Source organism: Gambusia affinis, linkage group LG10, assembly GCF_019740435.1.
Source record: "Gambusia affinis linkage group LG10, SWU_Gaff_1.0, whole genome shotgun sequence".
NCBI classification, from domain to species: domain Eukaryota; kingdom Metazoa; phylum Chordata; class Actinopteri; order Cyprinodontiformes; family Poeciliidae; genus Gambusia; species Gambusia affinis.
In genome coordinates this window covers 4040469-4063075 of record NC_057877.1, presented here as the reverse complement: position 1 = coordinate 4063075, position 22607 = coordinate 4040469, and the positions used below count along the sequence as shown (strand labels likewise).

Genomic DNA, 22607 nt, shown 5'->3' with positions numbered 1-22607 from the left:
CATTTGGTGTCAGAGCGCAGCACACAGAGCTCCTCCTGTTGCTCCACAACTCATATCTCCCGCGGCACAGATTTGTGACAATTTTTTTAATATTAATGATTATAATGTCGTTTGGTTGCACAACTTTATAGACTCGTTCATTCGTGACTGTTCTCACGTTTATTGTGCTGTTCATATTAGTTTCGATGTTTGCAATTTTCTGGAGTGCAACGTGAAGCTCGATATCATTCACAGCACATGTATAACCTTGACATTAACAAAGACACAGCGGGACTGATCATCCGGAAAATGTTGGACTAAAACTAACTGGATGTCAAACAAATTCTGGGATTTATTGAGTCTCTGCTTATTTCCAAGCCCAAAAGAGCAACTTCGTATTCAAAAATGAGCCCACAAAGGCGCAACCCGCAACTCATTAAATTTGCGAGCGACTTAAAAAAAAAAAAAGCAAGCCCAAAGCCGCTTATAATAATCAGACTTGGCGACATAAACTCAAAAATAGTTTCTGTTTATCCACCAACAAAAATGCACATCTCCCTCCACTGTTTACATTTCTGTCGCTGCTGATACTATCGCATAGAAACGGCGCTCACTCTACAAGACTTGTAGAGTAAATACAATTAAATTCCAAAAGAACATAGTAACACACAGTAACGCAACGTGATTTCGATAAGTAACTGTAGTCTGACTACTGGATTTGAAATAGCAACACGTTAGATTACTCGTTACTGAAAAAAGTGGTCCGACGTCAGTGACGCGTGTTACTGACATCACTGCCTTAGCATTCCTGACAGGCAGTGAAAGCTGCAGCGCAACAAAGAACAAGGGTGAATTAGAGGGAAGATGTGCAGCGCCACACAGACGGCTGATTGACACCGCTAAGACCCACCTTCTAGCTCTCATTGGTTGTTTCTAGTTTCTAGGGTTTTTTAAAAAACTTTTTCGCAGATTATCTATCTCACACCATACTGTCATGACAATTTGACTGTTTCAACAAATACATAAAGAAACATTTTTTTTGAATAAAAGTTACATACTGCAGCTTTAAGAGTTTGACTTTTTCCAAAAGTCATTTAAAATATGGTGACACAGATCTGTCGAGCAGCAACAATTAAGAGCAATAAAGAATTGCTTTACCACCTTCCAACAGTTTCTCTGGTTTCATAAACAGAACAGGAGAGGATTATCCTCTAATGCAGTTTCTTTTAAGTGGCAGGAAGCCTGTTGGCCTCCCTGTTAAAGATTAGAATTGTAAAGTTACCCAAAAGTTATGGATGGGTGTCAGTAGGCGTTACGGATGGGGGCTTTGCATGTGCCCGACATGTTACCCATACATTTGTTTACTGTCTTTGTTTAATCTGTTGACATGTGGTAACTTTCCATGCTAATATATCAAAGTAAGCTAGTTAACACGAATACCGATGTTGCTACCCATGTTACAGTTCTTGCTAGTTAATAATGGCAGGGATATACCCACCTTCAATCATCACTGTTGCTTTCCTATATTTACAAGAAATCGTTCTCATCATAAGAAAAAGAACAAAGTGAAGGAGGTGATATTAGACCAGAGCCCAGCAGCAGGGACCAGGAGAGACTCTAACTTGGTGACAAAAAGATATTTATTGCAGGGAGAAACCAGGCAGATATTTCAGAATTACTATCATTCATACTCCAAAATATTTTAGCCTAAACTGTAAGTAGAATATGGAAGAAGGCTAAGAGTGGTTTATGTCATTTTTGTTGTGACTTAACATCCTGCTACCATGTCATTTCCATGTTTTGTAGTAATTTGCTTACAGGAATGCCGTTTTACTAAACATTCATGTTCAGTGTTACCATTTAACACATAATGATCTAGTTACTTGCCCAAAAAGTTTAGCCTTTGTTAGTATTTAGTTTAAAGAACTAAAGTGGGTCCACTGGTGCTTTACCATGGCTGTTAGTGATTACGTGTGTTTTTAGCCACTAAGGAGTGGTGCGACTGAATGTGAGAGGATGATAAATCACTCAATAGACCTCTAAAAAATTTGTTCCACTCGGTTCTGAGATGATGGTTACGCCCCTGTTGGGTACAACAGAGGCGTAACCCTGTGTTCAAACACAAGGTTCAGTAGGATTTCAGTATGTTTCAACCAAAAGACGTAAATATCTATCCATTCAGCCATTGTCTGTCCCTGCTTGTCATTAAAGAAGTAAACAAAATATCTAAAAAATATTGGGTTTTTATAGATACGTTTTGCTTCTTTGTCCCCTGGCTCTCTGTTAAATAATTAATCAAAATGTTCTAGTATGTCAAAAGGAGGCCATTTTTGAATTGTCCAGAGATTTGATTTGATTTTGTAAACCACAAGAGTCGTATAATTGCTTGAAACCATCTTTGTTCTTGTTTGGAAATTGATAATAAAAACATGTTCAAGTGTGAAAACATGTCTCACTGGGGAAACCTCTCCCAACGGAGGACAGTGCCAGTGTATTGTTCGCGGCTTTAAAGTCTCCCATGGCTACAATCCTGCTTTATTGTGTTTCATGTCAGCAATTAGAAAATTGTGGAGTGACTAAAATCCTTAATGGTGCTGAAAAAAAGTTCCTGTATTGCTTTAGTTTGGTTTACCCCTCCCTCTTCATCGCTTCTGTAGGTGAAGGATAAACAGAAATGTTTCCAAATAGATTTTATTGATCGTGGGGAGTCCTCATAAACGTGTGTGGTAGAATGCAGAGTTCTGAACATTAATGCTCTGCATGTGTACAGGCTACAAATCATGATGTATCCCTTCACTACAAATGCAAACCAAAAAATTTGTCATGAGCCTTTGTTGTTTGTTTGCTTTTCTATCTTCCTTATTTCCGTTTGAAAGATTTGACCATATTAAGTGAATTTTCCTCTGCTCTTTATTGTTGGAAAGTCGTTGCCATTGTGTTCATTTCTTGTATTGTATTGTGTTCCCTGTATTGTAGTTTATTCTCTTCGATCTGTATTAGACTTTTATTATGAGATTGTGTCACTGCAATGAAATCTCAATTTTTTGGAAGCCTTTTGGTCTGCCAACAAATTTGTCCACATCTGTAAATGTATTTTTTTTCCCCACTAGGAAACTTGTATTTATTGTGGAGAAATAAAAAATGTTGTACATCTTCTGCTATTTTCTCGGACAACATTCACAGAACAATGGCTTTGTTCGTTATGTGAACAAAAGCACAAAAAAGTTGATTTTTTTTTTTTCCAAGCGGCCAATAATTGTTTCAGTTATGTTTAGGCAGATATTATTATAATTTGACATTATGTAACAGTAAATACTCTAAAACAGTACTGAAGCAGAATGTTTACAAAAGCAAGAATCGATATAATCTGGTTTTTAACTAAAATGAGCTCACATTAACCAAATATTATCGCTGCATTCCTCTTAGCGTCTCCTTAGGTAAATATGAAAAAGGATGAATTACATGTCATGGATGAGAGTAGCAGCCAGTGAGGAGATGGAACTCAAGCATAGTACTCTAGAGGCCACACAGGGCTTGTTTTATTTAAGGTTGATTTATTTTTTGCAGATAGGTTTTCTAAAAATGTTTGGATGGAATTTGTCAAATTGTTTGGGTCTGTTAAACTCTAACTGGGGATCAACAGCTCCAGGTATTACATTTAGAACAGATAATAAATCAGGAAGGCATTCTTTTCATTCTTTGCAGGACGAAACGGCGAGATGTTATTTAGGAAGAATGGGAATACTTAAGGTGTTAATTTATCGGTGCTTTTGGAAGACCTCTGCTCGGTATTAAATGTCTATCTATTTATCTTTTCCAGTTCTCATTTGTTCCTGGGTATCCTGTGGCTGTAATCTCCCAGGTCACTCATAAAACGCAGCAGAAGAGCTCCAAAGAAAACTCTACAAAATTAGAAAATAATAATAATAATAAAAAAAAAAACCACTGTGTGAGCTCCTATACATTTTAGTGTAACAAAAACAAGCTGCGTGAGTGTGATGAAAGCTATTAATAACGTAAGCACAGTTCTCCCAGGTGGTGGGAGCAAGGAGGGGTGTGAATGACCAACAAGCCCTGACCTCCGATTGCTTCTTCAGGGCCTCGGCTCTCTCCCTGTGCAGGAGGCTCAGTTCCGCTTCCAGCTTCTGGCAGAGCTCTCGCAGTAGAATGTGGGAGCTTTCAAAGGCTTGTTTTTCAGCACGCAAGTTCATCATCTCCTTCTGCGCTCGCGCCGCGTCCTCTCTGGCTGCCGCCCGCTTCCCTTCAGCTTCACATCTGCGTTCGCTGAGCTCCGTTTTCTCACCTTCCGTCTGAAAGAGATGGAAATTTCGCTTCGTTCGCTCTGCCGCACATCGGTACATTTGCGAAAATCCACAGAGACTGACCTGAAGAACAATGCGATTAAGCTCCACCTTGTCTTTGGCGAGACCTTCGCTAAGAGCAGCCAGTTTAATGAGAGAATCTTTAAGGGTAGAATGCTGCCTCTGTAGTTTGATCAGAAGGCTCTCCTGTGCAGCACTGTGACACTCCATCTGTGGAGTCAATCATTATTACAACAGTCGCGCAAATGTCCAAGAGCCACAAATATATCGAAAGTAAGCATTGTGCTCTGACTGGCAGAACAGTTTACCTTGCTTAGAGCCAAAGAAAGGCTGGCCTTGTCATCCTCCAGCATCTCCTTCTGCAGAGTAATTTGATCCAGAGATTCCTTCACTGTAATCAGTTCCCTCCGCAGATCAGAGTATTTGCTCTCAAGATCCTCTAAAGCTCTTTCCCTGAAATATAAAATATATCAAAATGTAATTCTCAAACTATTTGTTTTTGTCAGACTCCTGATCATGTCAACTTTTCTGTGGTCTTCCAATTTTCCTCCTTTCAGCTCCGCAGTATGACATATCAGCGGTCCAGATGAGGGTAGTAACTAGTTCTATTTACTCAGATCCAGTTACTTGAGTAATTTTTGAAAGGAAAATCTATTTCTGTGAGTATTGTTTTCAACTCTGTACTTTATACTTGTACTTGAGTAATTTTATTATAAGTACTAAGAATTGCTACTCTAATTACTGTAACATTTCTGGATACAATAACCATTGTGAGTAACTTCACTGAATGAAGAACAAGCTTGTATTAGCCAAAATATTCGCCACACCTGCAGTTGTTGTTAAAGGTTTCATAAGATTCATTTATGAAGAAATTGATTTGGAAAATTTTTCTTTTGTCTGATTTTGTTATTTTGTAATTACATAATTTATATAAATTATTTTCATTTTGGTCTTTAAAATACCAACATTAACTTTACGTTTTGGTCCATCTGATGATGTAATTTTTAAATATTAAACAATTTATGTTTTGATCAGCTACTCAGTACTTGAGTTGCATTTTTACCAAATACTTTGTTTTTCTTGAGTATTTTCTAGGACAACTGCGTCTTACTTATACTTGAGTAAAAAAATATATTGAAGTGGTTATACTCTTACTAAGTTTTTGGTTATTCTACTTAATGTCTGCTGCTATCCATCTTCTAAACTCAAAAATTTGAAGTTTACTGATAATGAATTTCATGGGACTGCAGTCGAAAATAACTGAGGAAATTTTCTGCAATAGTGAAAAGATCACAGATCATCAAGAATAATGCACCAGGCTTACATTTATCTAGCTTTTCTAGAAACTCAGTCACTTTGAGCATCTGGAACCCTACCAATACGGCAACACTAGTGGGACACAAAGGATTCCTGTTCTTCTTCTTGAAACCGGTTTCAAGCTGCGTATCGACACCTATCATAGAGGGGTGTAGTGTCTCGTTTTACATTGTCTATGGAACAAAATAGACACAAACTACACAAACACTGTCAACGAAGCAATAAAAGCCTTTAGAGCAATGAGGTGAAGTAGAAATTTTAATTTCAAAATGTAATAAACTTTTTAAGTTTTTGAAAAACAAATTCTACTCAAGTAAAGTACAAATTCTCACAAATAGTACATAAGTACTAAATTAACTTCGTTGCTTCATTCTGATCATGTCTGTTTTAAACCCATTTTCAACAACTGGTTTCCATATCCATCTCTCCAATTTTCGTCCTGTCCTCATGTGCCTTTTGTTTCACTCCATTTCCCCAACCTGTCCTCTTTTCTTTCTCACTTTCCTTCATTCGTCAGCTTCTGAACGTACTCCTCCCATCCTCTCAACACTGTCCTCACCTCTTGATGCACTTTCATCACCATCCTTAATCATTAACTTGCAGCATGTCCTTTTCAACTCAATCTCTCTCATATTGCTAATTGATACAAGTCTTTTCCAGCTTGCTTTGTTTCCAGCAACTCCCAAAATCCCAAAACCTTGAAATATCTCCACCTAAGAAAATTGAGAAATCGTGTTGCCTTATGCCAAACTCTTGTATTTATGTCATTACAAATCTTTGGATAATCTAACATTTCTTAAGCTATATTATGAAAACACTGTGGGAGAAAGGCTACCTTTTAGGAAAAGCATCTCTATAAAAATCTTTTCGAATTTCAACTTTCTGACATGTGCTAGCGATCTGAGTTTTACCAACATGACGCGTGAAATCAATTGGGCCTGACAGGATGTTTGTTATGCAAAGGTCATTGTTTGAACTCGAATGTACCCTCTGCGGGCTTCTGAGTGTTGACGTGACAGCTGCGTTTCCAGGTCCTCCCTCTGCTGCCTCAGGAGGTCTCGTTGTCTCTGGAGGTCCAGTGACGAACTCCTCAGTACGTCCAGCTCCGCTCGCTGGGAGTCCACCTCCTGCTGCAGCCCGGAGCGCAGCTTCTCCAGCCTCCCTCTCTCACTGTGGGACACGCAGAATGAAGGAGGCAGAGGAAAACAAAAGAATGAAGTAATCCGGGGTCACAGAGGATAAGATTAAGATATATGCCTTTTTGCAAAGCTGTACAATATGTGCAACATTAGTTGTTTTTTTTTCTTGCAAATACTCATGCTATCCTGTGGGTCAAAAAACAGGAAAAGCTGCTTTATAAAGGTTTACCTGGACAGGAGCTCCAACGTGCAGAGACTTTGGTTACTTTCTATAAGGCTTTCCTGTAGAGCTTTTTCAGTCTCCTGATGTTTTGCTTGCATTTCTTGGATCATCTGCTCCAACTTGGTCCTCTCATCATTCTTCTCCTGAAGTTGGTCTTTAAATGTGTCCACCTGCTCCAGAGCTTTTGTCAAACGGGCATGCACCTCCTGTGTTTGTATGTGAATGAATCATGATTAGTAAGAAGGATTTACACAACATTTTTATAGAGCATAAATTTGTGATACCTGAGATTCTTTCAAATGCTTAGAAAGTACATTCTGTACAGCCATGAGGGTGCTGTTTCCTGATGGAAACTTGCCATGGGGAAGTGAGGCGGACGTACTTTCAGAGTCAGAGTTCTTACCCTGAACCAACTGAAAATTTAGAAGAATGAAAAAAAAAGATGTTACAAAAAAACATAATCTTTTTTTAGAAAGAAAATTTTAAAAGTTGAATCAAGTACTGAAAAAAGCTAGTTCTAAACTTGAGGCTGTTTACTGTTGTCATCAATCAGTCAAATCAATCAAACTTTATTTGTATAGCATATTTCAGCAGCAAGGCATTTCAAAGTGCTTTACATCAAATCAAACACAAAGATGCAATGCAACATAGAATCAACAATAAAAACACAACATAGTCAGATTCCGTCAATAAATTTGCAATTGATTACGTTTCGAATACAACTCTAAACAAGTGGGTTTTAGTTGAGATTTAAAGGAAGTCAGTGTTTCAGCTGTTTTACAGTTTTCTGGAAGTTTGTTCCAGATTTTTGGTGCATAGATGCTAAATGCTGCTTCTCCTCGTTTGGTTCTGGTTCTGGGGATGCAGAGCAGACCAGAGCCAGAAGACCTGAGAGGTCTGGGAGGTTGATACAACAACAGCAAATCTTTAATGTATTGTGGTGCTAAACCATTCAGTGATTTGTAAACTAACAACAGTATTTTAAAGTCTATTCTTTGAGCTACAGGGAGCCAGTGGAGAGACTTTAAAACTGATGTTATGTGCTCTATCTTCCTGGTTTTAGTTAGAACGCGAGAGTCATAGCAACTCCATAGCAGCTGCCTACCAAGATGGCTGTCAGTTACAAAGTTCATGGAAGTGTGACGTCACATGAGAACTGTGAAGCTTCCTGTGTTTGTATGTGAATGAATCACATACAAACACAGACTGGTTTCAGATGAATGAAACCAGTCTGTGTTTCATTTAATTAATATGTGACAGTACTGTCGGCTCCCAGTACTGAATAAACTTTAAAATTGATCCATAAGCAGCTCTGTATCTTAGTACTTCAATAAAAATGAGCTGATGTAAGATGTAGATGGTCTGCTGTGTATGTCAGTCCCTTTGGGAACATAAACCGTTCATACAAAAGTCTTGTTGCGTTCATTGTATGTATGAACAAGAAAAAAAAATCAGAAAAAAAATTGGAACTGAGAGTCCAGAACTGCTGTGTGAACATAGTCCATGTCATTTTGTACTGACCTGATGTATTTGATATAAAATGTGTTGCAGGCCTTGAACATCAGTGTGAACTACTGCCATCTCTGCTCTATCCTCTGCTCTCATCATCTCCTAAGCAGGAAAGCATTTAGGTTAGATAAGTAACATGCATGGGGCAAGTCTGACATTCCCCAGATTGCAGCCCTCTAGACTAGGAAGTTGTGGAGATTATCGAGCCTGCAGTACAGACTCAAACCAATTTTAGCCCTTATTACTGCCCGTGTATTTTCCTCCTCCAGAGTCCTACCGTCTTCTCCAAACTCACACGCATGGTGTGAAAACTCGCATCCTTCTCACTGTTCTGGTTCAGGAAGTAGTTCAAGGTATCCGTCAGCTCCAAGATTCTAGTTGATTATACAAACGAGACACATACAAATAAATATAAAACACACACACAGACACGCTCACGCACGCGCACACACACGCATCTTCTCAAACAATGTACAAATTCAAAGAATGGCATGTTGTCCTTCTATAATACCATCAACGCTATCAAATTCTGCACCTGAAACTGTAGAATTCACAAAGACCTTTGATGATCATATCAAAAGCAGCTTAGATCTGAGATGTAAAGACACCAACATTCTTGGTTGTCTCCTATTTGAAGTGTTCTGGAGGGAAAATGGACCGGAACAACACAAGCTAGAAGGAATGAAGTCTGCAGATGACTGTTACTTTTTCAGACTATATTCAATGCGAGACCTTCATGTTCTACAAACTCTATTTCTAACACAGTTATTTAATTAGAACCTTAATCTGAAATGAAATGCAGTTTTGATGAAGAAGATGATCTTCTTCAATGACCTCTTTATGCAATTTTTAAAAAAAATCTTCAAATTGAGTCTGGTAACACATTCAAGTTGGGATAGAGGCTCATCTGCCATAGTTACTAAAAACACTACCCTTTTTTTAGTTTTTTTAGTATATATTTATATGACATCTTTTTGCTGTACAGTGCCTTACAAAAGTATTCATATTTCTACAAGCTTTACCTATTAAGAGGGAGAAATATTTTTCCCATTCTTACTCCCAAAATACACTCAACAAAAATATAAATGCAACACTTTTGTTTTTGCTCCCATTTTCCATGAGATGGACTCAGAGATCTAAAATTCATTCCAGATAAACAATATTACAATTTCTTTCAAATGTTGTCCACAAATCTGTCTAAATGTTTGATAGTGAACACTTCTACTTTACTGAGATAATCCATCCCACCTCACAGGTGTGCCACATCAAGATGCTGATCTGACATCATGATTAGTGTACAGGTGTACCTTATACTGCCCACAATAAAAGGCCTCCCTGAAATGTGCTTTATATTTTTTTTGCTTTATTGGGGTTCTGGAAACTCAGAACCGGTCAGTAGCTGGTGTGACCACCATTTGCCTCATGCAGTGGAACACATCTTCTTCGCATAGAGTTTATCAGATTGTCAATTGCGGCCTGTGGAATGTTGGTCCACTCCTCTTCAATGGCTGTGCCAAGTTGCTGGATATTAGTGGGAACTGGTACACGCTTTCGTATACGCCGGTCAAGCACATCCCAAACATGCTCAATAGGTGACATGTCCGGTGAGTATGCTGGCCATGAAATAACTGGGACATTTTCAGCTTCCAAGAATTGTGTACAGATCCTTGCAACATGGGGCCGTGCATTATCTTGCTGAAACATGAGGTGATGTTCATGGATGTATGGCACAACAATGGGCCTCAGGATCTCATCACGGTATCTCTGTGGATTCAAAATGCCAACAATAAAATGCACCTGTGTTCTTCGTCCATAACAGATGCCTGCAGTGCCCACACCATAACCCCACCACCACAGGCCACTCGATCCACAACATTGGGCATCAGCAAAGCGCTCACGCACACGACGCCACACACGCTGTCTGCCATCCGCCCTGAACAATGTAAACCGATGTCATCTAGTGAGTAAAACAAGATGACAATAAAGTAAAACAAAGTATACTCTGGACTTAAGACAGAGTACACAAAGACATATTCCTGACATGCCTTGATTAAACTAATTTATCTTTGGTGTAATTCCAGTAAAATTTAACTTTATACCAGGTGAGTCTCTCTCACCTGAGAATGGGCTGATTCTGTATCTTCAAATAATTGGAGAAGATTCATAAATCTGAAACAGGAACAAGTCTAAAAAACTGTCTGTGTGCTACACAAGACAGTTTTTTTTATGTCATCACTCAGTGATGACATCAAAGAGTGATGTCATCACTGCTGATGTCACTGTTACCAGTGGAACTGAACATTCTAATGGTGCGTTCACATCAAACTCGTTTTGAGTGTCAGTAAAGTCTGGTTTACATTCAAAGTCTATGTGGAACGTTGGACGCCATAGACTCGCTTGACGTGTCAAACGGCCGCTAGACGCTCCAAACGCGCCACATCGGCCTTCGACTTTGAATGTAAACCAGATGCGCCTGATCCTCAAAACGTGTTTGGTGTGAACGCACCACTATATGTCCAGTGTTTTATTATGTTCATCATATTAGGACCAAATCCTAATCCTAATATGATGGACTCATTGCTTTGAGTCAAGGGTAACGTTTAGAGGTAGGATTTGTTTAGTTAACATTAGGGTTAGGAATAGGCTAGAATAGGGTTATGGTTAGGAAAATGTCTGGGTTAAGCAAAATCCCCGCTACTAAATTGAAGGGAAATGAATGCAAAGTTCTAATATGGATCGGAATCTATACAAATCTGTATAGCATTTTGTTTTCTAAATCATTGTATAAATAATGATGATATAATGTTAGGTTGTATTTCTGCCAATTGCATAACTGCAGTACACTAGTAGTCTAATGTGTTGAGACACATTCAACACATTAGAAACCAATCAGAACTAAAAGTTTGCCTTTTGGTTCTGATTGGTTTCTAATCAGAATGTGTCTCAGCACATTCAATGCATTAGAAACCAATCAGAACCAAAAGACAAACTTTAGGTTCTGATTGGTTGATTCTGGGCAGCAGCAGAATCTGAGTAATTTTCACAGATTCTCTGTCCCATTCACACCTTAGGGCAATTTAGAGAGATCAATTAATTTTATAGAATTTTTACCTGCTGCAGTTTTTATATATAGGAAAGTTTTAATTGTTTATTTTGGTGTTTTTAACTCTGAAATTGATCTTGTGTTGTTTCCATTGAGTTTTGAGTTAGGAATATTATTGATTTCCTAAATTTGTGTAAAGCATTGAATTGAATTTTTGAATTGAATTGAATTTTTATAATAATATATAATAATTATTATTATTATATATATAATAATAATAATAATAATAATAATAATAATAATAATAATAATAATAATATAATGCCCAGTGTTGGCAAAACCTGATAGTTACCTAGGTTAGTACCACCTGGGTGTGGGTTGGCGTAAAGGCCGAGCCCGGCATAGATTGGCCTTCAGGCCAAGGCCAACATGAACACCCTCCATGCAACCAGTAGAGGTTGGTCGCATGGACCTCCCTGGTGGATTGGAGGTCTGCCTTTCCTCGCGCCACACTGGTTTATTGAAGGTAAGTCTTTCTTCAGACCTCCCTGCTTGATTTGAGGTAAGTCTTTCTTCAGACCTCCCTGCTTGACTTGAGGTAAGTCTGTCTTCAGACCTCCCTGCTTGATTTGAGGTCTGCCTTTCCTCGCGCCACACTGGTTTATTGAAGGTAAGTCTTTCTTCAGACCTTCCTGCTTGATTTGAGGTCTGCCTTTCCTCGCGCCACACTGGTTTATTGAAGGTAAGTCTTTCTTCAGACCTTCCTGCTTGATTTGAGGTAAGTCTTTCTTCAGACCTCCCTGCTTGACTTGAGGTAAGTCTTTCTTCAGACCTTCCTGCTTGATTTGAGGTAAGTCTTTCTTCAGACCTCCCTGCTTGATTTGAGGTAAGTCTTTCTTCAGACCTCCCTGCTTGATTTGAGGTAAGTCTTTCTTCAGACCTCCCTGCTTGATTTGAGGTCTGCCTTTCCTCGAGCCACACTGGTTTATTGAAGGTAAGTCTTTCTTCAGACCTTCCTGCTTGATTTGAGGTAAGTCTGTCTTCAGACTTCCCTGCTTGATTTGAGGTAAGTCTTTCTTCAGACCTCACTGGTTGATTGAAGGTAAGTCGTACTTCAGACCTCCCTGCTTGATTTGAGGTAAGTCTTTCTTCAGACCTCCCTGCTTGATTTGAGGTAAGTCTTTCTTCAGACCTCCCTGGTGGATTGGAGGTCTGCCTTTCCTCGCGCCACACTGGTTTATTGAAGGTAAGTCGTACTTCAGACCTCCCTGCTTGATTTGAGGTAAGTCTTTCTTCAGACCTCCCTGCTTGATTTGAGGTAAGTCTTTCTTCAGACCTCCCTGGTGAACTGGAGGTCTGCCTTTCCTCGCGCCACACTGGTTTATTGAAGGTAAGTCTTTCTTCAGACCTCCCTGCTTGATTTGAGGTAAGTCTTTCTTCAGACCTCCCTGCTTGATTTGAGGTAAGTCTTTCTTCAGACCTCCCTGATGGACTGGAGGTCCGTTTTTCCTCGTACCTCCCTGCTTGATTTGAGGTCTGCCTTTCCTCGCGCCACAGTGGTTGATTGAAGGTAAGTCTTTCTTCAGACCTCCCTGGTGGATTGGAGGTAAGTCTTTCTTCAGACCTCCCTGCTTGATTTGAGGTAAGTCTTTCTTCAGACCTCCCTGCTTGATTTGAGGTAAGTCTTTCTTCAGACCTCCCTGCTTGATTTGAGGTCTGCCTTTCTTTGGTCTCCTCTGTTTGCAGGGAGTCTTCTGTTCGCAGGAGGACCTCTGGTTGGGTGGAGACTCTCAGATGGTTGTTTTCTTCAGAAAGTTTCAATTTCATCTTCAGGTCTGCAACTTGACCCTGCAAAGATTTCACTATTTCCTCCTGTTCTTTGAATTTGGCAGCTTGCTCAGCGTGACTTTTGAGCTGGTCCTCATATTTAAGTCGCACTTTATATCCTTCAATCATCACTTCTATCAGACCTTTGTGGCGGGAGGCATATTTTTCAGCCTCCATCTTGAAGTATTCCAGCTGTTTAAGAACACTCTTGTCATCTGTTACTTTGGAAGAAGAAACAACCTTTAATCTATCTTCACATTTAACTCGCAGGTGACGTTCTTCTTCCAACATTTTTTCCAGTTTTTTAATCTCCTCCTGCTGTGATTTCAGTTCAACCTGACACGCCATCCTTTGGTCTCTTTCCTCATGCAGTTCTTTTGTAAGATTATCTACCTTCTTTGTGAGATTGATAATGTGTTGGTTAGTCTCTTCCACGTCCTTCACTAAGGAGTTGCTCTTGAAGCCAGCAGAGGGAGTTGTTTTCTGCTCAACTTCCAATAATCTTGGGTGCTCAAAGTTGCCGGAAGGACTTGGTTTCTCCTCAATCTCTGCTGATTCATCTTCCAGCTCACTGTCATCGTCAAAGACAATGACTTCGTCGTAGTCAACTTGGATGTTGAGCTCCATCATGTCGATCCATGAAAGCTCAGCTGGGAATGCTTCATGGTCACAAATAGTCTGTGTTTGCTTCATGTCTGTATTCTTGTAAATACTTGCTTCTTTGAAAGGCTCGTAATATCTCGTTTCGATGAATTTCGAACGTGCTCTGATGAGTGATCTGTTGCAATAGAACTGTGGAACAGGACTGAGAAAACGCTGTCTGTGAGCTACATTCAAGAGAGAGATTCCTTTGTGGTATCATAGAGTGATGACATCACTGCCGATGTCATCGATACCATTGGAACTGAACATTCTATTGTAGCCAGACATAAAAAAATATTTTGCTAGACAATATCAAACATTGAGAAGTTTTAATTTTTAAACATTATGAAGCCAAAAAAACCTCAGAAATATACAGGGCCAAGCTCGAGAATCAACTCAAACCCAGTTTCACACAAATACAAGGAAGCTAGCATAAATGTTTGGCTGTTGAAGGGGACGGTTCAAGGTCGCTATCAAGCTAATTTTCTTGTCTCTTCTACCAAGAGATATGCAAACACACCTTTATTTTGTTTTTTTTCTATGAATAAGCATTGAACTGCAGCTCAAATCACCGGTTAAACATTACCTACCGCAGCCACCAGGGGGAACAAGAGCAATTGATTTCTTCTTTTTGCCCATATCAAAATAGGTTTCTACATGATTAAATATATACTAATGTAAATTAAAATCACAAAATTTAAATAAAGAAAGCAGACTACAGTGATGATAAATATATGGAAGAAGTCCGCGAAGGGAGTCGACTGCCCCTTCATTGAGTAGAAGTTCAATTTTATAAGACAACTGATTGCAAAAGGACAGAGCAGGTGTGTGGAGTTTTCAACCCCTAATTTCCTCCACGTCTCTCCTCAGAAAAAATAAATTTTAAAAAGTGAGATGAAAAGAATTATAGGTGATGGAGTTTTGTTTTTATTTTTATTGTTAATCATTTCATGACAGGTCACAATATATCTGTTGTAGCTCTACGTCTGATTACCCCATGGGTGTAATTTCATAATAATACACTATTTTCATTTGTCGTCTTTTCAGTGCAGAAAACACTGACTACCGTTCAGAAACAGTGGTAAAAACACATTTCACTGCTGATAACTCCAGACTCCACATTTAAAATTAAACTGGTCACCACTACGCTCCTTTATCTGTGGCACACTAAAACTAAAGCAGAATGCTGAAAGTTGGCACAAACAGCTCCTTGGTGAGTTTGAGTGAGTAAATCACAGAGGCAGCTCTGAAATGCATATGAACAGGAACGCAGCAGATTTTGGAATGGGCTTTTTGAAAAGACAGACACATTTTTAGTATACTGGACTGTGTAGCCGCCCACACGCTCCCACATAAATCCACACCAACAGGACAGGCTATCAAACGGAGAGGATGGCATGTTTTACACAAGCAGAACATTTCAATTACGTACTCAAATATTGTAAAGAAAAAAAATTATAACAAAAAGGACAAAATGATGCACAATGACCAACACCTACACAGAAATGAACATTAAGATTCAACAGTCGCCATAGCACAGCCATGCCAATCAGTCTGCAGGTCTGAACAGAGTCTGTTCTGAATGTATATGAACAATCAATCTGCAAGAAGTCCTTCAGCTGAGACAGGAAACGTAGACCTCGAGGTCTGCATTTAGAGAGGGAATCTTTAAAACCTCTAAGAAACTACATGCATCACACAGAGCAGAATCTGCAAACAAGAAGCCACCAGAACCACGAGCGCAAACGATGCTGAAGTTATTGGAAGAAGGAAGTGCGGCCTCTAGTGTTTCCCTTAAAAATGTATGTAAAACTTTGTTGATAATCCGCTAATGTCGGAAAAACATTTTTGAAATGGCAATGTTTAAACAACAAACGCAATAAAGATCAATAAGTTTGTTCATGCAATAATTTATTATCAAACATACAGTGCCACAGATGAGCATATTCAAGGTTGAATTTTGTTTCGACTCTCCTCGATTCTTGAGGCCTTTTGCAACCCAAACACTCAAATCTGAATTGCCGATTATCCGCTGACTCCTCGCATTTTACTAGTGTCATGCAAAAATTTTCACAGCCTTAATTGTTTTTCATGTTTTGCCATGCTACAATATAATCCTTAATACTGTAGCTCAAGCTCAGTCAGAATGGATCTAGATCAGGGATGTCAAACTCCAGTCCTCAAGGGCCGCTGTCCTGCAGTTTTTAGATGTACTAGAGGGGCAAAACACTGGAATGAAATGGCTTAATCACCTCCTCCTTGTGTAGATCAGTTCTCCAGAACCTTAATGACCTAATTATTCTATTCAGGTGTGGTGCATCAGAGGCACATCTTATCTCCATCAACTCTGGCCAGAGTACCTAGCCATGCTGAAGAAAATGATTCCTACAGCATGCTACTTCCACCACCATGCTTCACTGTGGGGATGGAGGGTTCAGCTCTAGACATACTTTCCATGACCTTGAGCTGCTTGGAACTTGCAGAGACCTTGACCATGAAAGGTTTGGGCTTGTAACCCGTAAATTGAAAATGGTCAACTGAAAATAAAAACACCAAGCTAAAAAAAGAATATGTATCTTTTTACTCGCTACTGTATCTTTGAAATTCCACAGACATGCACATCAAAAATCCCATGAAAACCATCATACATTCTCTACTTAGTACCTGATTACAGCAGAGGATGTTTTTTCTCTTTGCTGAATGAAGAACAACTCAAAGAACGATGTATCTGACAAAAGCAGATGGACTCCTGCGACCACAAACTTTATACAAAATGTCTTCATTCATCTGAAACAGTTTCAGGTTATGTTTCTGGATGTGGTGGGTAACTGTTGAGAGACCATGTTTTACCAAGTTACTCCTAATTCCATGTGGCTACATGCATCCCTGTGGAACGACATATTTTCATACATTCTCACACTGCACTGCCTGAAACCTGAATATCACACACATTCAACAACAGTTTCCAGCTACGGCCTTGTGACGCTCAGGTTTTCCTCATACTCCCTAAATTTTTCTCCGACATTACATCAAAGCTTTTAATAAACCTTGGATGAGCTGTGACCCATCCTCCTTGGAAAGACTGAGTTTGTAGATTAAGCAGGATTGGTAAATAACGGTGCCCAAAAAGATTAGATTTGTGTTTGTGTCTGTTAAAGACTCAAACAGATGTGCAAATTACAGATTCCTGTTTCTGCATTTTAAAGAATATTCTAGCATTTCTGGGCTTTCGAAAGTTATTAAGTGAAATGTAACTGCTTTGAAGAAATACGCCTATGTAGAAAGACTGCTATGGCTTTACCTGGAGTTTAGTTCAACTTTCTCTGCATCCCAGGAAACCTGAAGCTGCATGGTCTCCTTCAGCTTGTCCTTCAGCTGCATCTCCAGTGCTGACATCTCCGGCCCACTCTTTTCTGGTATTCTGGTCTCCAAGTTCTGGCATGTAGCATGCAGCAGTTGACTAACAGCAGCACACTCACCTCGCATATCAGACAGAGTCCTATTCGAAAGAGTCATATGATTATGAACATATGAAAACTGTGGAATTGTTGAACTGATAATTCTAACCAGGTATTTTTGGTCTAGTTTCAAGTGCAAATGTTTCGGTACACTTGAAATAAAACAAAACTAAATTACAAGGAACCTTTCTGCAAAATATAGGAGCAACTTCGTATTTGCAATAGAAACTAGACATAAACACTTAAAATGTAGTGTTTTTGCAGTACAAGGACAAATGAGCTAAAAATTTCTGAGCCAGAATGTTAATTTAATTAATTTCTTTATCGGGGTAATTTTGAACTGTTGTAAATCCTCTGATGAGAAACAGCTACTATAATGACGAACTATTATTAAAGCGAAACACTGTTCTGAGCACTTATTATGGTAGTTAAATGCTAAGGGAATTTCAAGGGTTTAAGAGTTCAAATTCTCTTCTGATAGACGATTTTTATAGTGAATAACGACACTGAGCCATCTGTCCCGGTTGAGGAAAGAATAAGCGGCGGGGGTGGGGTGAACGCTCACCCTGATGACCTGCTCCGCTTTGATCCTGTGATCAGAGATGCTGTTGCAGTCGTGAGAGTGAAACACAGACGAGGTGGGGGCTCTTCACATACCCAAAAATTCCTGGAGAACTTCTGGCTCCGCGCCCCACTCACCTGTCAGTGAAAGTCTTTAGCTGGGTGAAAGTGCTCCGCAGGGAGGCGGCCTGGCGCCACAGAGCCCTGACGCGAGCCTGCTCACGACTCGACTGGGAGGCGTACGTCTGCAGACACAACACCGGGGTCTCGTGAAGAAGTAGTTGTTGTGGCTTGCTTACTGCAACATTTCCATTTTATTGTCGTCCCTAAACACATGCAAACGCTGGTGCCCCTAGACTCGCCCTGGCACGTTTACAACTAATTGGATTCCCCTTAGTCCACAGATGTAGAACATTTTACAGCAAGGAAAGCTGGATTGTTTGCACAATTTTTTTTCCCCTCTCTCTCAGCAGCTGGAATGTTTTCACAGGAAACAACAACTCAAAAAGGAAAAAAAAATGAACAGGGAACGAGAGTAAATTCAAGAAACTAGCTATGAATGGAATTCCAACCCCATGTGAACTCGGCAGGAGTTTAATTGTGCAATTTTTCAGCACTAAGGGGTGGACTTGAACTTTCCCTTTGCCTTTTAAGTTCAAGCCCGTCATTTAAGTGCTCCCTCCCCCCCACCTCTTTCTCTTTGCGCAGGCGAGAATGAAACCACTGAGCATCTTCGCGGGCCTTCCTCAGTCTCTCCATTAGGTCCTTGTTGACAATGTCTACCTGGTCCAGTTGTTCCCGTAGCAGAGAGTTGACTTGCCGTAGGCTGGCACTCCTGCAAACAACATGTCATATTAAAGAGCAATAATAATAAAAAAAAAACACTCTCTTGAAGCTTCTCTAAGTAGAATAAACTTCAATCCACTAGGATGTCACTCACAAATCTATAGTTCTAGACATTCTGGCTGACAATGCTTTTGGACGACAAACATGTGTGGCACTGTGTCAAGTTACATTCAATATCAACCAGAATTGACATTACAAAATCTTCACACAGTTCTCTCCCACTCTGCCCACGCTGATATAATAAACCCTGCCACATGGTTACTCCTATATTTAACAGTGTGAGAGACGGCCAAGTACACATTTGGCTTTATGGGATGATGCAATGTTTACATGGATGTGAAATGTGGGGATGGGATTAAGTTTCAACGTTGTGTGTGAAAGCTTCGGAATTACATTTAGAACAGGCTTAACGTGCACAATGCTTTGCAAAACTATTCATGCACTTTGACATTGTGTTACAAATGGAAACTAGTCTGCTTTTTATTTGAATTTAATGGGATGAAGCAACATAAAGCAGTGCATAATTGTGAATTTGAAAGAAAAGCACTGCTAGTTTTTAATATTTTTTTCTTTTACAAACACATTGACCAACACATTTTTTTTTGTATGCAACTAAACTCAAGAAGGAGTAATATTTTTCGGCAATTTGGATAAGGAAAAACAAGTTTATGAGAGGTTTATTTAATATCTGGCACCGTAGTTGCTTAGGAAATAGAGATGTAACTATGTTACAACTACTGCTGATGTGAAGCCTTTGAGCATGTTTTAGATAACTGAATGCATGCTACATTTGAACACAAAAGCATGAGGAGTTTAAAGCACAAAGTGTCTGTCACTCACCGGTCTCGCTCCTCCTGTAGCAGAGCAGTCTGTTTCTGGATAACAATGTTAAGATCTTGCTCAACATGCTTCTGAAGCTCAGTTGAGTCCAGGTGGGCCTGCAGAGGAATATAAAAACAAACCAACCTTTACCACTTTTACCAAACTGGTAACATTTAGCTATTTGGCAGCTGCTAAAGGTCTGCTTTTAACCGACATTAATGGAGAAACCTCCTTACTGGTTAGATTACGGATCGACATTCACTTTGGTAGATAGACTGCTAGGACTGACTAAACTAAGAAAATGTGCAAACCTAATCAACAGAGACATTTTTTAAAATCTTCATCATTTAATGTCCTAAGTGGAAAACTAAGTTTGCAAAAGGTTCTCCATAAATTACAGAATAATAATTAAGGACTCAACTAATACTAACACTAATAACGGTTCACAGATCTCTTTGAATAAAAACAACTCAAAATATGTTTGAGGATGATTATTCTTGATTTTGATGATGGTATTTTACAAAACGCAATGTTTATTGTTTTCATAAGTGGTTATTTTGTTATGCTTTTTCCTGTAAAGCAATTTGAATTGCCTTGTTAATGAAATGTGGTATGCAAATAAACTTGACTTACCAAAAAGTTTCAAATGACTATCTAATCATAGGATTATTATTTTTTTTACTCATTGACTATTTATAAACATCTGCTTTTGGGGTCTGAAATAAGGAAACATTGATTTTGATAAAAAATTGTTCTTTATAGCTATGTCAAAAGTGAAGAAGTAACAATAAATGGACACATATTTGTGTTACCCTGTAGCCTAATTATAGTCATGATTATTTTAAAACAATGCAGCTGTAATGATTTAAATCAATGTATTTCATATCATTTCGCTCTCTGCTTACTGTCAAACAATTTAATATGCAACATGATCATTTGAAAACACCCAGACCATGTTAAAATAATCCAAGTATTCCGCAAATTAAGTTTCCGCTTCTAAATAACCTCAAATGGCATCAAGCATGTATTTCTGCTTAAAACCGATTCCTAGGTGAATTAGACAGTTTCATCTTTTCAGACTCCAGGAGTTCTCCGATGCAGTGTCTTTGTTATGGTGTTGTGGTGGAGTAGGACCTAAATGCAAGAGCGGCAGAGGCGGAGAGTTATTTATGAATAGTCAATGAAAACATGAAGAACAAAACATCAGAGGAACACAGGGAGCCAGAGCACAATAGAAAAGTAATGGGGGGAACCAGCAAGGACTGACTGAGAATGAGTTGTATATATACTGGGAGCTTGATTACTGAACAAGGAACAAGATGGCTGATAGAAACGGGTTCCAGGTGTGAATGGAGAGAGCAGAAGACAGGCTGAGGAGTGAGAGAGGGGGAGAGACAGAAAGACAGGAAGAGAGTCTGGCAGCAAGGAGAGAGGGAGAGAAAATGTGGGAACTTGGAAAATGAATCTGAAGAATAAGTAGACACTAGGAATAAACATTTAAACTAGAATCGCTAAGAAGAAGTGAACCACAGTAAAGTAGAATACATCTTTGCGAAATGTGAGACATAACCCTATGTTCTTCTTTTTCTTTCTTTTTTCTGAGGTAAGTGAAGCTGCCATGTCATTAGATATTGTTAGGCTGACCGCTCCTGGGAAAGTTCATCCACTCTTCCATGTTTTTTTTTATTTGTAGATGATGGCGCTCACTGTGGATCGATTGAGTCCAAAAGAAAAGTTCAAGACTTCCCACTTGTTGTTAAATGTATTAGACCAGGGCATGATGTGTTGCTTTCTTAGTTCTCTTGGCTGACTTCATGTTGTCAGACATGCTGTATTTAAATGATTTCTTGTTTCTACTGCTGTGTTCAAGTTATTTCGGAAGTCTGAGCTCGGAGGTGGGAATGATGTAACGTGCGTTGAGAATGTTCTGGTTGCAAGTAGGCAAATTATAGGCAGAGTAAAAACAGTGTCTGGTATGATGGATTATGAGTTTAACTGTAATTTGGTTTTGATATCAGAACCAAACATAGTGAAAAAGCATTCAGCTTCTATGCACCACAGATCTGGAACAAACTCCCAGAAAACTGTGAAACTGTCAAAACACACAGTTTAGAGTTGGTTTCCACCCATAATAACTGAAACAGATGATTGATGATTTTGATGATGGCACTCAACAAAATGTAATGTTTGTTTCCCAATTGATGACTGTATGATGTTTTATAACTTTTTATTTTTGTGTTTTTATGATCTAAACCATTTTGAACTTCCTTGTTGCTGAAATGTACTACATAAAAAATTATTGATTGATACCTCTTTCTCCTAATAAACATTCGAAAACAGTTTTTTTTTTTTTAACTTTTTGGAGTTAAAATTGTCTGATAATTTCTTTTGATGCACTAAAATATTGCACTTTTTTATTACGCCAGTTGATGAAAGTGTCATGAAGATGCAAAAGAAAAAAGCAAAAATTTTTAAAAGAGCAAACACTTTTACTCAGCACTCTCTTCCTAATCTTTATTACTAAACATTCATTTACCAAACAATTTAAAAACCTAATTTAAAATCCCATATAAAACAGGCTCCAGCTAGAAACAGAAATAGTTAAACTACTTAAGAAAAATAAAATGTTTACCTCACAGATGAAAGCAACAACAAAACTAACTTTAGGCAAACGAGAAGCACACCAAACCATACACTGTATTTATCAAGTAATTTCAGCCAGTGAACACAGATAAATATATAATTGGTGTCAATATGTGATATTTTTTTCAATCAATGCATTTAAAATCATTGAAATATCCTTCTACTTTTCACAGTAGTATCTCAGAATCTCTTATGTATCTTAAAATCCCGATGTCTTGTAACCCCTCAAACTAATACGCCCTCAGCTCCCTCTGCACCACCCACTCTCTGTGTTGG

General features: G+C 38.9%; 2 protein-coding genes and 1 long non-coding RNA gene across 3 annotated transcripts in view; 1 reads left to right on the top strand and 2 right to left on the bottom strand.

Moving 5' to 3' along the window:
• crocc2 (ciliary rootlet coiled-coil, rootletin family member 2) overlaps positions 1 to 18362 on the bottom strand; it is a 40951-nt gene extending 22589 nt beyond the window's left edge. The window contains 11 exon segments of the mRNA XM_044128645.1: positions 4059 to 4289; positions 4365 to 4511; positions 4610 to 4754; positions 6606 to 6788; positions 6987 to 7186; positions 7265 to 7393; positions 8502 to 8591; positions 8767 to 8863; positions 17303 to 17500; positions 18159 to 18290; positions 18292 to 18362. Of these exon segments, the coding sequence (XP_043984580.1) occupies positions 4059 to 4289; positions 4365 to 4511; positions 4610 to 4754; positions 6606 to 6788; positions 6987 to 7186; positions 7265 to 7393; positions 8502 to 8591; positions 8767 to 8863; positions 17303 to 17500; positions 18159 to 18290; positions 18292 to 18356 (1617 nt within the window). The 5' untranslated portion in view covers positions 18357 to 18362.
• On the top strand, positions 11876 to 13006 carry LOC122838193. The gene is made up of 3 exons (XR_006371854.1): positions 11876 to 12058; positions 12095 to 12418; positions 12923 to 13006. It is a non-coding gene; the product is annotated as an uncharacterized LOC122838193 (long non-coding RNA).
• A 147-nt stretch (positions 18363 to 18509) lies between the features above and the next one.
• Positions 18510 to 22607, bottom strand: part of LOC122838191 (ciliary rootlet coiled-coil protein 2-like) — a 15216-nt gene continuing 11118 nt past the window's right edge. Inside the window, exons 4-5 of the mRNA XM_044128644.1 lie at positions 19707 to 19804; positions 18510 to 18855 (exon numbers count right to left, since the gene is read on the bottom strand). Of these exons, the coding sequence (XP_043984579.1) occupies positions 18615 to 18855; positions 19707 to 19804 (339 nt within the window). The 3' untranslated portion in view covers positions 18510 to 18614. The remainder of the gene's footprint in view (positions 18856 to 19706; positions 19805 to 22607) is intronic.